The sequence below is a fragment of the Anarrhichthys ocellatus genome, unplaced genomic scaffold (assembly GCF_004355925.1).
Source record: "Anarrhichthys ocellatus isolate YVR2014 unplaced genomic scaffold, GSC_Weel_1.0 scaffold28, whole genome shotgun sequence".
Taxonomy (NCBI): Eukaryota; Metazoa; Chordata; class Actinopteri; order Perciformes; family Anarhichadidae; genus Anarrhichthys; species Anarrhichthys ocellatus.
Window position 1 is genome coordinate 2,586,676 of NW_022280058.1, and position 16,258 is coordinate 2,602,933.

General features: G+C 45.7%; 1 protein-coding gene across 9 annotated transcripts in view; it reads right to left on the minus strand.

Annotated features, from left to right (window-relative positions):
* Positions 1-2,157: 2,157 nt before the first annotated feature.
* The window catches only part of fat1a (FAT atypical cadherin 1a), a 73,657-nt gene continuing 59,556 nt past the window's right edge, over positions 2,158-16,258 (minus strand). For 4 of the 9 annotated variants that reach the window (XM_031863358.1, XM_031863357.1, XM_031863360.1 and 1 more), the window contains 15 exons: positions 15,957-16,171; positions 14,671-14,808; positions 14,331-14,474; positions 12,947-13,144; positions 11,660-12,256; positions 11,216-11,438; positions 10,995-11,126; positions 10,712-10,869; positions 9,469-9,937; positions 8,569-8,722; positions 8,242-8,352; positions 7,501-8,144; positions 6,593-6,730; positions 4,717-4,752; positions 2,158-3,734 (listed from right to left, as the gene is read on the minus strand). In XM_031863358.1, coding sequence (XP_031719218.1) covers positions 3,064-3,734; positions 4,717-4,752; positions 6,593-6,730; positions 7,501-8,144; positions 8,242-8,352; positions 8,569-8,722; positions 9,469-9,937; positions 10,712-10,869; positions 10,995-11,126; positions 11,216-11,438; positions 11,660-12,256; positions 12,947-13,144; positions 14,331-14,474; positions 14,671-14,808; positions 15,957-16,171 — 4,028 coding nt within the window. In that variant the 3' untranslated portion in view covers positions 2,158-3,063. Of the gene's footprint in view, positions 3,735-4,716; positions 4,753-5,185; positions 5,246-5,489; positions 6,305-6,592; positions 6,731-7,500; positions 8,145-8,241; positions 8,353-8,568; positions 8,723-9,468; positions 9,938-10,711; positions 10,870-10,994; positions 11,127-11,215; positions 11,439-11,659; positions 12,257-12,946; positions 13,145-14,330; positions 14,475-14,670; positions 14,809-15,956; positions 16,172-16,258 lie in introns of those variants that run through there. The other 5 variants (XM_031863361.1, XM_031863359.1, XR_004213313.1 and 2 more) reach the window with 4 other exon arrangements.

The window sequence follows — 16,258 nt, forward strand, 5'->3', positions numbered from 1 at the left end:
CTCCTATGCATATTTTCCAAAAATGTGAACTGTTCCTTTAAACCTGAGACTGAGAGATTGATGACACTTTATTAAAGTCTTACTAAGATGTATAACTGCAGATTAAAGGCTTATTATAAAGTGAGCCAGCCAGTAATCCATCAAGTCTGCTACTAAAGCCCCCACTGGATGTGTGCAATTTGAAAATGTCCAACTTCGATGTCCCCAAGTGGCACGATCACAAAAGACAGCAGAGCTGCTATTTTCATAATGTGATTGTTGTAGACTCATGAGAGTACTCAGTTCATGGGAGAGATACACACATGCATTTGACACAAAATGGCAACCCAAAAGTTAATTTAAACATTGATGAATTAGTCGATAATTACTTAGAAACTCAACAGGTACGTCTCATTATCGAGATTTTATTGAGTTTTTGTAGTCACGTTGGTGTTAGGATTCATTAGAGAGAGGCTGGGGAGAGGTATGTCTTGACAATAGTCAGCCAAACACAGCAGATATGGAGTGACTCTGCGGCCATGTCTGAAGGTGAAAAGGCCACCTCTCACTGCCGCGCCCAGGAGGGAGAGCAGTCGGTCCCACAGTGAGAAAAAAACAGAGCTCAGACTGCAGTGGTGCACCAGGCCCGGAGGTACCAGGGTCATGTTAGTTTACCATCAGTGTGTGAGACAACCAGTGTTTCTTGATACAGGCAGCCGCAGGGAGTCAAAGAAAGGGGAGGTGTCAGACTGTACGGTGGCCTGGAGAGTTCACAAGTTTATCACCATTAACTACGGCCCCTTAAGTTCTGAATCTTTGGCTTTGTTTAAATCAGCGCAGTCAGGAAGCATTCAGTCCCCTTCAATTTCTTTTTCTACAATTTGGTACACTGCAGTCTTAATGATGATTAATGGCTTAACTAAACTAGCCCTACAGTGTGAGTCTGCATCCACAATGCTCCACCGTTGGGATGGTATAGGCATTTTGACTTGACTTGGGGAAAGCACAGATTTAAATAATGACATTAACGATGGCTGAATTCCATTCAGCTGCTTTGATGTCAGGTTCTCGCCGGCTCCCTGTCACTTTCCCTGCATCAGAGCCAGCGTTAGTGCTATCGGTAACACCTGTGCTTCTGCTGCGAGAGAGTCATACTGTGCCGGTGATGATGCTGGTTTCCTCCAGACGTCGGGCCAAACAGTTTAATCTCGGTCTCGTCAAACCAGAGAATCTTTGCCTCGAGACAATCTCTCGTCTCTGAGCTCTGCGGCCGGTTCCTTCTCCCTCATGGTTCGGCTTCCATGTGCTGTGCCATCTGTGAGACCTTACACAGACAGGTCTGTGCCTTTCTAAATTATGTCCAATCAATTGAATTGACCCCAGGTGGGCTGCAATCAGGGTGTCGAAACATCTCAAAGGTGATCAAGAGAAATGAGACGCACCTGGGCTAAACTTCAACAGGGTCAAATACTATGTTAATGACCTATGTCTAAAATGGTTTTTTTTTATTTGTCATTATGGGGCATTACATGCAGACTGAAATAATTTAAACTGAATACTTCTGATACTTTCTGTATGCACTCTATATAGTCTGGATCAGCTTCTTCCAAAGCTTCATTGAAGCTTAAAGACACTGACTCTTTGTATTTAATTGCTGCAGCATTCCATCAAATCCAAATATTCGAGATGTTCTCTGTCCTATTTTAAACACAGCCTGACATATTTGGGATATACATCTGCGAAAACTTTGGGATCTCCACAAGAATAAAAGAAAGTTTTGAGTATTGTTACAGTGTTGGCTGCATGCCATGCATTTGTAATGACTGACCCATTGGCCACCGCTTAACAAAATAAACACTGCTTTGTTGCTCTTAAAAATGTAATTGTTACTGTATATACAACTTTTAAATATGTAATTTTTCACATATTGCATTTCATTGTTGGGCTGCAATTGCATGTTATTTCCCCCCTGTATTTTTTAATATAGCATACTTTAGTCTGCCAATAATCTTCTCAAATAGTTGAATAATCGTGTTGTCTTTATCAAATAAAATAAAGTGACCTGCTAAACAGTTGAGTTTTTGCACAAACAAAACTAGCGACGAGTACTGCTTACTATTACAACTTGGCTCTATTCGTGAATTCAGTTTGGAAATAATTGCACACAGACAGCCAAGGTATTTTTTAGGAATAATTTATTGCCAGTAGGAAAGCGTGAGCTTGTGGCAGTATTCAATAAAAACCTTAACAAGACCATAGCATTGCTCACACACACACAGACACCTGAAAAAGTCACGTGTCCATGGATAACTCTGCACTATAAATATATTGGGTCCCATTTTCTTGGTGGAAAAATAAAGAGGTTCCAAAGTCAAAATTTACAAACAAACAAATAAAAACAAGAATATGCAGTCGTTCATTGAAGACCCTTTTTGAAATGAGCAGGAGACAATAAACTTTACGAGTACACTGTGTTTGGAAAAGCCACGCTCTTTTCTTCTCTTTTTTAATGTTTCCTTTTTTTTTTGTGAATGTAAGCACAGTAAGGCTGATAATGTCACACCATTTAACTCTTTTTTTTTTGTTGTTGTTGAAAATAAAAGCATAGAATATCTACAAAACCTAGTAAACTTTGAAATCAAAACTGTACATTTAAATTTACATTGAAAATGAGGACTTGTATAAAAACATTTTGCTTGGTTGTATTTATAGAAACAGAGATATTCTTTTCTTTTTTTTTCTCATGATGCTTTTCATGTTTTACATTGAAATGTTGACCCTTCAGACAATCCACTTCCTGTGTATGATGACAGTTACTGAAAGCAATGGCACTGCCAACTCAAAGGGGCAGGAGTTGGACTGAGCAGATGTTAAGATGCCACAGAGTCTCTCCTATAGCTTCATGAGATCTTCTCAGCCGATTGGCCTTCACAACCAGTCTCAACAACCCCTGTGTTTGGACTCAATTAATCGTGTGTGTGTGTCAATGTATGTGTGTGTGTGTGTTTAGTGAGGGTGGTGTGTGTGTGAGGGCTAACATAAGATGTGGCTGTTGGGTTCAGGCACTTTTGTTTGGATCCAGTGTCAGACTTCAGTGTGCTGTTGGGAGTCGAGCGCCGGGATGACCAGCCGCTCGATGTGGCCCTCGTCGCCGCTCTCGTAGTCGCTTATCATCGCCTCGGACTCCTCGCAGCACGCGGACATGTCCGAGCAAGAGGCTGTGGACGTGTACAGAGACATGGACATGTTGTCCAGAGCTGAGGAGTCAAAGTCCCGACTACAACCTAAAGGGTAGCCCCCTCTGTAGCCACCGGCGCCCATGGTGGAAGCTGGGGTGGTGGCGCCTGAGGTGGAAGTAGCACCTTGGCCCTCGGTGTCGGCCCCGTCGCTTGAGTAGGAGTGCTGTGGCAGGTACTGGTTAAGGCTGTAGAGCTGCGGCAGGGCCGGGCGCTGGCGGATCCCGGCCGGGCTACCCGGACCGATCGCAGAGTGGTCAAAATCTCTGCCCATGGGCCGCAGCGTGTCGCCGTACTCCGGCAAAGGTGGGGGCGGCAGGTCGTCATTTGCATGGAAGTCCTCCGGCGGCGGAGGGAAGTCGCTCTCAATGTCGAAGCCGCCGGGATAGTAGTCGGTGTCGATGGCACTCGGGTCACTGTACAGAGGGGCGGGCGACTCCACAACCTCATACTGTGGAAACTCCTGGATTCCAGGAAGTTGAACACTTGGCATCCAATCAGATGTGTCCCAGTGATATCCTGTTTGATAAGGAAAAGCCCAAAGCACAAACACACCCATTAGTATGCTGCACCAAAGCAGTTAATAACATTCACCGTATAACAACATGTTAATGTTAAATACTCACACCATGCAACAATAACACGTCACACCAACACAATGAGTTGTTCATTAATAAACACGACTTCACACCACTTTGTGAGAGCAACTTTTTAACACACTGCAGACACATTCACATATTTAAAGACACGGTGGAATAAAATTTTTTTTTTTCTGTCTATCTGTACTATTTGTACTGTTATCTCTTGTATGCCAAAATATGTGCAAGTTTTGAATGTTTTTTATAGAAAATCCCTCTTTTTTTCTTCCTGAAAATGTTAAAATATTTTGATTAATCATCTATCATTGAAGTGCACCTTAAATATATCTTAAAATGGTATCCCAGTCCTCAGTATCTCTGCAGCTCCATTTGGCACTGCCCTATTTGCTTAGCCACGCCCAACTCTGCGTTATCCAATCAAATAAATAGGATATGATTTAAATCCCTCTCATATGAGGTATGATAACATACTAACTCCCGTTTTACTGTGTAAAAAGACAAATTATATTTTTGAAAATGTCATTTTTGTGTGATGTCAATTTCAAGATAACAAAAGCACTTAAACATAGTTAGTTTCAGGGATTTAAGTGTTGGAAATAGTACTAAAAGACACACAAACGACTTACATCCAGTCCGTTAAATTCCCAGCTAGTTACCGAGCAAAACCTTTGATCATATAATGCTCGGATTAAAGTTTCCTTTAATGTTGCCACAGCATCGAAACCATGCACGGGATAAATACATAATAAATAAATAAATAAATAATCCTACGGAGCTCAGTGTCAGAGCAGGTTTAACCCTCTCCTCATTAAGCTGCGGGGTTAGTGGTGGTTAACGTTTAGAGAGCGGGATCGGGGGGGCACACCAATGCACATCAGGCAAACAAAGATGTAAAAAGTCACCTCTTGGGTTGTTGAGATCATGAGCCAAAAAAGACTCTTTATATGAGGCGAGAAAGGAGGAGAAAGAGAGAAAGAAGAAGTCAACATTAAAACCTGAGAAGAAAGAACAATGGGCTAAGAACACGGATGAAAGGAGGGCAATGAAACACTGAAAGACGTAGCAATAAGGAGAGTGACAGGTTAATTAATGGACAACAGCTCTGCCATTCTCTTAAACAGACTCCTTGAGGTGTGTAATCAGAAAGTTGGCAAAGATCAATCCTGTGACTTGAAGGCAAAAACGTCTGTGCTTGTTTCATTTTGTATTTGCATATCTCTTTAATTAGCAGCCGAATCTTAAAAGGTAGGGCCCACATCAGGGCTGGATGAGGTTTGTCAGTGTAAGATAATGGCAGCTCTATAAAACCTGCACTTCACATCCCAACACCAAGGACAAAACTACTGGCAGATGGAAGCAATAAAAGAGTACCTTCTCCTTCCACCGTGTCAACAGCAGAGTTGACAAGGTGGATTACAGTCACTATGGAGGCTTGTGAGAGGCGGCAGGGGGAAGAGTGGGTGGAAGAGATTCAGCATTAGTACGAATGCCGTAATATCATAAAAAGGAACAAAAAAACCAAAACAATGGAGTGCATGGTGGTGGGAGTGATGGTAACACAAGCGACACTTCCCAAAAAAACGTTGGTGCTGGACAGTGTTTTTTCTTTTAACACTGAATGTTGGGGGGGGGGGGGGGGTTTAAGGGTGGGGAAAAAGCGGAGGGGGGAAGGGGACACGGGGGGGGGGGGGGGGAGGGTCTGGTCTTGTTTGTGCAAGATAACACACAACAACAACAACATACTGAGATGCTACGGGGTGCCATTGACAGTACAGATGGAAGAATCAGTGAAATTCCCCGGGGGATAAAAAAAACACATTTCCAACCCTAACACGGAGAAAAGCCTCCGTGTGTTCAGAAAAGTGAACTGAGGAAATGAGGAAACAGAAATGGCTTGTTCGGGAATTAATCAATTTCCAATTTAGGATAGAGGGGAAGGTTTTGATGACTTATGAGCAGCACAGTCCCCATCATCATATCCCAGTGATGACTGAAGGGTAATAAGTGAGATACGAAGAGGAAATAACAGGAGAACATAACGTGCGTACCCTTGTGATGTGTTCCTTGGTGTTTGCTTTGAGCGTCTGTTTGTAGCTACATGTTGAAAAAAGAAGAGACAAACAAAAAGAGAAGAAATGGCATGCTTGTAAATAAAAAAGAAGAAAGAAAATGCAGACGTCTTTCAAAGTCAAAGACCTTGTGAGTGATTTTCAAACGGAACATAAGTGCTTTCTGAATAAGTCATCAAACTCCTTTTGAACACCGGTAAACTGAGAGTCGGGAGATTAGAAAACAGGGTCAGAATGTGTGTGTGTGTATATATATATATATATATATATATATATATATATGAAATCCCGGGAGAATTACACAGTACAAGTTGTTGTGATTGCTTCCGTCTGTACCGGTTGTGATTGAGGACTTACAGGCTGGACCTCCCTAATTAAAACCTTGTCCTGGATCTGTGGACTGATTTGATCCATATGGGAGCTGAAGCCCCGCAGCAAAAAGAAAAGAGAAGAGAACACGTGACCCCAGAGCCACCATTTGGGCCCAAAAGAGACAGAGTTAGCATCGAAATCAACAAGGCTCCGCGAGACAAAGGGAGCTGTTGCGAAACCCTGCAAGCTCATCAGACAAAAGGGAAAAACAAGTCATTACAAGTGCAAAATGGCATCTCATACATGTACGGGTTATAAAATATGGCATTTTTCAAACTGTTCTGTCTTGTTAGTTTTTTTCTCAGGGACACATTTAACATGGTGGATGGCAGCATACCGTTATCATCGCAGGACTCTGACTGGAAGGAGCTGAGGGACTGGACCTCAGACATGCTGCCCCTGGTGTTGTAGGGGTGACAGGCGCTGTCCTCCACAGGCTTCTTGGTCAGACACGGATCCAAGTCCACCACTTTAGCTGGAAGAGGAAGCGCAATTTGTTGAAAGCAGATTTTGAACAGACAAAAATACAACACCAACTTTATGTTGGATGTTGCTGCTTTTTGATTTTATAGTTTTCAACATTTAAATCGATGAAAGCCAGTACCAAATGTATCTATTTTTGGTGTCAATATATACAGAAATCAAAGTCATATAAAATAGTGGAAGGGGCACTTGGCCGTTTTCCGTAAGTGAAACATAGTGCTTGTATCCACCCTCTGATTTTTACTTTTTTAGAAATAACGGGACGGTAGTCTTTCCGTAATCCTGCGGACAAAAAACAAACAGAACCGAAGACACAGCGTCCTTGGAGGAGGTAATGTTGAAATGTTCCATGAACTGTGCTCTACTGCTATGCAGGAGGCACAACTCTTATTATCATGCATAGAAACAGAATTTGATAGCAAGTTTCCTGGCAAGAACCGCATAATTTGGTACAAATGATGGCGAAAATGGAGAAAAACTTAAAGACAAAGTTAAACTAGTAATTAACTGAAATAGTTTAACTAGAAGTGCACCATTGCCTCTATGTTTTACTATTATTACTAATAAATTACATCATCCTTTCCAGGAATTTTCCAAGAACATTATTAGGTAATTATGGACCCATCAAGTTGCACTACCCAGAATTTCACTAAGTGAAGTCATGATCATTGTTGAATGTCTTAAATGTCATAACCGTGGTCACATGAAGCTGAAAGCAACGCGGGGCCCCAGCACCGCTACGTAAAGCTATTGAGAACTTACTATCATAATCGTAGTCCCAGTTTGGCTTCTGGATGGAGTCACTGTCTGAGACGGAGTTGGAGGGGGGGGGGGGGGGGAGGTTGGGTGCTACACTGCACACGGCCACAGTCTTGCGGTGTCCGTGCACGGAGTCCGGGTTGAAGGTGCTGAACTCCGGGTGCTCGGGGATGGCCGAGCCCTCAAACGAGTTCCTGTCCAGGTTGTTCCTCGAGTCGCTCGGGATGCTGGGAGTGTAGGAGATGGGCCTCACGGGGACCTGAGGCGGGATGTCGGAGTAGATGTTCTTGTTGAGCTTGGCGTCAAAGTAAGGCCTCTGGAGGAAGGAGTGAGGCACGCTCGAGCCTCCGAGACGTTTGTCGTCGTTGTCGCTCTTCGACTTTCTGCGACAAGCCTTCTTGCGGATGATGATGAAGAGGAGGACCAGGATGAAGATGCTGGACACGAACACCACGATGCCAATCACCTCCTCCAGGCCGATGTTCCAGGAGGTGGAGACGAACTCATTGCGGACCTCGGCGCGGAGCTCACACATCTGCCCGCTGAAACCCAGCGAGCAGTTGCACTTGTAGGAGCCGTATGTGTTCTGGCACTGGCCGCCGTTGCCGCAGGGGTTCTTGATGCACTCGTCGACATCGTTCAGGCACCTGGACAGCACATCGGAATTCAGTGATGTGTTACAAACTGCTGATGCAAAATATCAGACTCTAGCTGGAGATATTTGAACACGTAAGATGTACACACCTGTCTCCCTGGAAGCCTGGTTCACACTCACATACTGGACCATCCAGACTGTCGATACATTTTCCGCTGTTTTGACACGGGTTGTCTCTGCAGTACGGCCCCAACTGGCACCTGAATTCAAAACAAGTTCACTTAAGAAACCTCAAAAAACATATGAACCTTCGCTTCTAAAGTAATGGATACGACAATGAGGGGTATAAAAATGTTTGCCTTGGTCTAGCTTTGTCCCCTACTCATCATCATCCCATGCCAAATCGTTCTTCCCATATGGCATCAATGATGCATGCTTGTGTAAACTAAAGCCCAAACAGAAGAGGGTGGTCCTACCTTTGTCCTGAGTACTGCCCTCTGCACTGGCAGTAGAAGTCGTCGGTGCGAGGAACACAGGTGCCCCCGTACAGGCAGGGGTTGGAGGCACAGGGGCTTATGCCAATCTCACAGTGGGTGCCCATGAAAGAGGCTGGACACTTACAGAAGTAGCCTGTGGAATTCATATAAAAAAAAAATAATAACCTCATGAAGACGATGACATTTTTAAACTGCTGTTGATTCTCAAATCCGAGCCAGTTTGGAGAGAATCACCGGGGGTGAGTTGTCGCATAAAACAGGTAAAGGTCAGCCATGCATAAAGGCCGAGGGGGGGGGGAAATACAAAAATGAGCACTTTACTTTAATGGGTCACTTGTTAAATTCTGCATAATAAGTACAATGGGTGTGCATACCACACTGTCTCGAGTTCTTTCTTTAATTTGAGCTGATGTTACTGAAATTCGACACGTCTTGCAGATGTTTCACAAAAAACGCCTTCCAGGGACGGTGAGGGATTGTGCCCCCTGAACCGCTGGCAGGTTTTTAATGTGAAACAGATGCAGAAGTGTCAAGTTTGCATTAACAGCACAAGCAGGAAACGTCAGAAAACAAGGAGAGGTCTCGCAAAACTATGATAAAAGACGGCAGTCTCTCATAGCCTCTCTTGAATAATTAAACAGTTATCAATAAATAATCAATTCTTCAGTTGCTACACCTGTTTGCAAGTGGCAGAAAGGAAGTTATGAAACACATAATCAGCTTAGCAATAAGGGCACAATTCAAACTTCTGCTAAGCTAAGAACATGTACAGGTACCCGGGTAGTACATCACACAAAAAAAAGGAAACTTGAAATGTATTTAACTAAAGCAACTCCAGTGCAAATCTGATTCAAATGAGCTGAGCAGGACATTACACACCTCCATTAGGCAGCGAGGTGCAGCTCCCTCCGTTGGTGCAGGGGTTGCTGGAACAGGTCTCAACGAGTGCGAGTGTGCAGCCTGGGCTCACGTCCACGATCTCCTCCAGCACGGCGTGGGCCCGGCTGGCTTTGGTGTTGAGGGGCAGCTCCTGGCCGTTCAGGGCGATGGCCTCCAGGCAGCCACGGAGCCCGTTGGTGACGGGCAGGCTGCGCCCGTGGCGGGCCGCGGCGAGCTGGCGTACGTGACCGCCGAAGTAAATGGTGTTGTCGAGGTTGAGGGTCCGCAGGGTGCCCGGCGCCGTGCCCGAGGCGGCGTGCACCCGGTCCAGCACCAGCTTGGCGTAGTTGCCGTCCACCTCCAGTGTGAGCGTGTGCCACTCCCCGTCGTTGACCTGAGCGCTGTGGACCGACACGAGGCCGGGGCCGCTGCCGCAGTCGAACTTGTACTGCAGGCGGCCGTTCACGATCTATCAAGAGCCATGAAATGAGTTAGAACATGATAAAGATAACTTTGTTTCCCCTTTTTCGATTTCGCTCCACAAGATTAAAACTTGGGAGGAAAGACCGTTATCAAATCACCAAGCCCGTTATAAATCGATGTGTGACACTGTCATTAATCACTCCCTATCAAAAAGTACAATGCATTACCATGGCTCCATCTTATCTTAATGACTAGCTACACTCGCTTTGCAGGAAAACATCTTTATACAACAGTCTAACTTCTGTTCGTGCCTCTAATTAACACAAGCGGCAGTTAAAAGCCTTTAAACAATAAGTCCCTCTTAGCCAGCCAGGTCTGGCATGTAGACTGCTATACCAGACAGACCCTGAAAGGAATGTGTGGAGAACTGCATTCTGTTTCCCTCCCAGTACTGAAATAGCTCTTGTGTGTGTGATTTTTTTTCAACCCACCACTACATTCCCATCGTCCCTCATGTGAAAGGGGGTTTTAAAATGCCTTTTTGAACCCTTCAGCGCAGTTGATTGGCACACATGGCTGGGTGGTCTCGTGGGAGTGCGGGTCAATTTTGTGCTTATTAAGCCCTTCTGATATGGAAATGCCGGGCTTTAATACAGAGACAAGCTCAGAAATGCAGACGGACAGTCAGTCTAGACTTAATTATGATAAGCGAGGTTATCATTTCAGTTTGAAAGACGCCGAAGGAATAAATGGCTGAGTAATGAGGCTGGACAAATACGTTTACACACACACACACCCACACACATACACACAAACAAACCTCGAGGATGCTGTAGTCGGTTCCTTTGGCATACATGACGGTGGCGTGGCTGGAGAAGGTTCTCAGCCGCAGAGACAGCTTCATCAACTCCTTGTTCTCATTCTCCATCAGACGGTATTTCACATAGCCGCTGCCGCTGAACGTCAGCGAGTGGCCGTCTGACATGAAGTAACAGACGTGTGTCAAGAAGAGGTGGGACAAACACGCAGCATCACATTTACATTATTTTCACCATAGATCACAAGTGGATGAAGGACAATGATCAAGAGGTGGGTTGTCTTACCGGAGCATTTGCCCTTTTTGAGCTCTGGACACACACAACTGTACACGGTATCTCTGGGATCTGCCACACACTCCATACCCTCAGGACAGGGGTTGTTCTCACACAAGTTGTTCACCACGGGACATCTGCCACCTAAATGCAAACACACTTCCTCTCAGACTGGGAGTTTCTAACAGACAGTAAACGTGAATCTGAGCGTGTATGCGGCGTAGTCGGCGTACCTTCGCACTGGCAGGTCGCGGCCCTCAGGTGTCGCGGGGTAACGAAGCTGAGGCGAGCCGTGCTGTAGGTGGACACGGCGGTCTTGTCCAGCGAGATGACCTCATCGCAGAAGCTTAAGGGGCAGTCCAGACCTGCACACAGCTTCTGCACCACCCGCGCGATGCGAACCCCCGTCATCTCCTCGATCACAGCTGCCGAGGAGTTCAACTTGTGGAAGACGACCTGAAAGACAATTGAGACATGAACATCATGCTTTTCTCTTTCTTTATCTTTGGGTTTTGGACTGTTGGTCGGACAAAATAAGTGATTTAAAGACATCACCGTGGGCATAAATGTCTTTATGGACTAAATAATGAACAGATCAATGATAGTTAGTTGCAGCCCAAAGACAAAACAACAGTTTGGTACCATCAGCTGGAAAATGTAATCATGGCAGCTCTTACCTCCTGAGATTGGTATGGACTGCCAGATCTCTCCAGAGCCAGCAGCACATCCAGATCTCCCTGCTCTGTAGGCTGCAGGCTCACTAGCTGGACTTCACTCCTCCTGACGCCAGCGATGTTTCTCAGCGCCCGCTGGAAGTTGCGCCAGTAGTCCCCAATAAACTCTTCGGGGGCGATATTTGCAAAGCGCACCGCAATAGAGTTGTCCAGCGCCTGGCGAGTCGCCTGCCTCACGTGCACGTTGACGTCAGCCGCCGTGGTGAAGCGCCCGTCGGTCACCGTCACGTTGAGAGGGTAGTGGCCCACGTCGAGAGGCCGCAGGGCGACGACCTTTCCATCGGAGGCGGAAACCGAGAACAGGGCGCCGCTCTCGTCTGAGGACGCGGAGGACGGCGGGGCGAGGCTGTAAGCGAGCGTGTCGTAAATGTCTTGGTCGGTGGCGTGGATCTTGCCCAGGACTCCTCCGGGGTATTCGTCTCCAGCGGTGGTCACGAAGATGTCAAGCGGAAGTACGGCAGGAGGGTAGACGCTCTCCTCGATTATGCGCACGCTGATGAAGGCGGCGGAAAAGAGCTGAGGCTTGCCACTGTCCGACACCTGAACATGAGAAAGGAGACACATGTATGAGGAAATATTGTGCACTGTAAGCTCTATTTTCCCAACAGCAGAGGGCAATCAAGCTCTTTCACTGATATCCCCAAGTTGGCGGCATCTACGCACTGAAGGTGCACTGGATATTAAAGCCAACAAAACCTCTAAAGATCGTGCATTTTAACATTCACACTTGCACACGGATGGTCAGTTCTGCACGAAAACTATTACTCAAATCTGAGTGTGCATCTCGCTTAACAAGACATCACACTTACATTTCATATCCCATCTGCCCACTGTTTTTTTTTCTCCCCTGTTCTTTCCTCTAAGGTGACACATCAACACCCGGCAGCACGCGTGATCATGCAAACCTAAATGTCTTTGATTTATGATTCTCCTGTGAGATGCACTCTGATGCAGCAGCTTCATTGCATGCCTATTTTAAATTCAGCATCTTACACACAGCGGCTTTTCGTGGTGAAAAGCTTTATTTAGAATATATTTAAAAGGTTCAAGATGGATTGATGAACATTGGCTAATCGGGGGGCGGGAGCAGGAGATAGAAATGAGTGAGCATGACAGAGAAAAAGTACAGAAAGGGAAAAGAGGGAAGACAAATGGATCAGGTTGCTGTGGCTTGACGGTTAAATCAATACAACCTCTCAACTGTGGTTTCTCCTCTGTGCTGTGACTCACCTGTGCTTGAAGTAGGTAGTGTTCTTTACTTTTCCTATCCAGCGCCCCCGCGGCCACTAGAGCTCCCTGCTGATCGATGTAGAAAGCGTCGCCCTCATTCCCGTCCATGACGGCGAAGGTGAAAGGTGGGCCGTTGTGAGAAGCGTCCCGGTCGGTTACGGTGAGTTGAAGAACACTTGTGCCTTTTGGTCGGTTCTCCTGTGGGATACAAGAGGGGAATGTGTAATGCTCGCTCTTCAGCTCTATAATGTTTGACAGTGTAATGTTTTTCAGAAGTTTGGATATACACCCACAGAACTCCGCTGATGTGAGAGAAAAGTTCCGGTGACTGCCTGAAACTGTATTTTAGATGTCAAGAAACCACCACACAGCATGTCATTTGGTCCATTGCTGATGTAAAAATACTGATTATAGCCACTTTAAAGTCTTCTTCTACCGTTATTAACTCGGTGCTGGGACTTGTCAGTTGTGCTTGTCTAACAGCCGGTCCACGATGTTGTGGCAAGGCTTCTGATGAGTCCGGTAAAAGGAACCATGTTAGTTTTACAATTAAGGCTTTGCCTGAAGTGTCTGTTGGCTCTTCCTCACTCAGAACTCACTTTTTTTTCTCAAGTGTTAAAGAAACAACTCTGGATATTCCTGGTGGTGTATCGTGTGTGTGCGCCCCGTGTTTCTTTTTTGTTCTGCTTTAGTGTGATTTTGTGCTTCACTTTGATCGAGGATCCATAGTAAGTCAAAATAAAGCCAGTCAGAGACAAAACAATGTTCGATTCTGAAGTGCTTGAGCTGTGTACAATGTGTGCGGTGCCCCCCGACAATTGCTTTTTTTTTTTTTTTTTTTTTTTTTTACAGTTTTCTAAACAGACATGAAAATTGGAAACGAATCATCTTTCATCCAACCTTTTGGAATCATGATTTTTATTTATTTTTTTTGATCTCCCAAAATGGAATAGAGATGCACCTCTGTTCCTTCTTCTCGCTCTCACACGTCTTCCATTTACACCAGTCAATCATCCACTATCAGCTCAGTATCCGCTCTGCATCACTCCTGCCTTTCAGCCTTTCCTTTCCATCCCTTATCTGAATTCTTATACTTAAGATGCAGCCTCTGTCTTTTTGTCCCCCCCCCCCCCCCCACCCACCCCTCTCCCCCTCCCCTCTCCCCCTCCCCTGTCCTTACCTCTGTTGCTCCAACCTCCTACTTGCCTCTTGACATTCTAGTCGCACAGCCTCCCATTATTCCATCCTGTTAATCCCTCTCTCTGTGTCCACTGCAATCCCCCTCGGCACCTCCCCCTCTCTTTATTCCTTTCCATCTACCTCATTCTCATGCCCTCCGTCTCTAATCAGCCGTCCACACTGACCCCTCTCCTCCCTCTCTCACCTGGATGATGAGGCTGTAGTTGGCCTGGGAGAAAAGCGGCGGGTTGTCATTGACGTCCGAGATGTCTATGTTGATCACGGCGCTGCTGGAAAGAGAGGGCGACCCGTTGTCTGAGGCCACCACCATCAGAGTGTACCCTGAAGTCTGGGAAAGGGAGGGAAAGAGTAAGCATTCGAAGGCAACGCTGCTTTTGTAAGCAATAATGTGGCTGAGATCAGTAAACAAGCTTCCCTATTTGGCCTGACATGACTCTTATTGGATTCTGCATAGAGTGCAATTAGTCCCTCAGTGGATTAAACTCTATGTGTACAGTCAGCATTGTATCTGCTGTTTCTCTTACTCGCTCTCTGTCCAGCTGGCGGGCAACTTTAAGCTCTCCTCTGACCGGATCGATGGTGAAGGGGCTGCCTTGGTTGCCGTCCACGATGGAGTAGCGCACGTGATCGAAAGAAGGCCCGTCGAGGTCCTCCGCCACCACCTTTTGGATCAATCAAACAATCGCAACAACGATCAATCAACAATACTTGAATGTGGCTTTACAGGACAATTGAACGCCCTTGCTTGTTATGTTAACATATGCGTTAGAAGGCCAATAAAAAATCTGATCGATGGGTTCTACAGTTGTGTTTGTCGGTACTCGTCGCCGGTTTAAAGGGGGGTGGGAAAAATGTGATGTCAATCAAGATGGAAAACATTTTCTTGTCCCAGTTTCTCCAATATCTCAGATTTGCTGTTGTTATATCATTGTGAACTGAATACCTTTTGGTTTTGGTTGGACTGTTGGTCGAACAAAAGAAGACATCTGGGCTCTTAGAAACTGGGGTGGAATTTGTCCCTTATTGTCTTGCATTTTATAGACAAAACGACTCATCTTTTATCAATCGTCCGATTAACCGATGATGCAAATAATCATTAGTGGCAGCCCTACTATCACAACATCATACAGATGCATACATTTTTTTTTTCTCCTGCGTACCCTTCTCCAAAACACACACAGATACACACACACAGTCTTAAAACCCACCCGGGGTCACATATTGATAGACATCTCCAGGGAAATGAACAGACAGTGAGGAAGTGTGAGACAATGGCAGTTATTAAAATCTAATTTTGTGATAGATCATTTATAAGCAGGTACATTAGACACACAGATAAATGGCCATACGCAGAGGTCTTTTATGAGAGGAGGGACGAGAGAGTAGACAGAAATGGATGGAGGGAACATTTAACATGCAGAAGGTAGAGAATGCCTTATCTCGGAGACAGGCTTAATGAGTCGAATGCCTTTCAATTAAACCGTTTGAGCATGTGTGTCAGATAATGCACGAGAACAGGGGTGCAGCGAGCATGAAGAACATTGGTCCTGATTTAGCTGTGCCACCAGATGGTGATTTGCCACACGTGCGGATATGTGATAGTGTATGCAGTGAGTAATGGGCAGAGAGGAGCGAGGCTGTGAGAGAATAAATTAAAGACGATGAGTGAGAAGGTGAACAGTCTGGCAGATCTAGCTGGAGGAAAGTTAAGCCAGAGAGAGATAAAAATGGCTTTCACCCTGCCTGCAGCTTTAATTAAGGGTTACTGCCCTTACAACCAGTGTCTATTGTTCGAGTAGTATATTCCTACCGCCATCACAGTCTTTCCCAGCTCCGTGTCCTCACTGACGACGGCCGTGTAGACATCCTGGCTGAAGACAGGTCTGTTGTCGTTGACATCGGTCAGGTTGACGTTCACAGTGGCCATGTCGCTGAGCGGCGGTGAGCCTCCATCTGTAGCCTCTACGGTGATGTAGTATTCGTGGGAGACCTCGTAGTCCAACGGCTCAATCACAAAGATGTCACCTGGAGACGGCAAAGAGACAGCAGGAAGTCAAGAGAGGGAGAGCTGGTGCCATGTTGTGAACTCACACTACCAATTATTATCTAAAA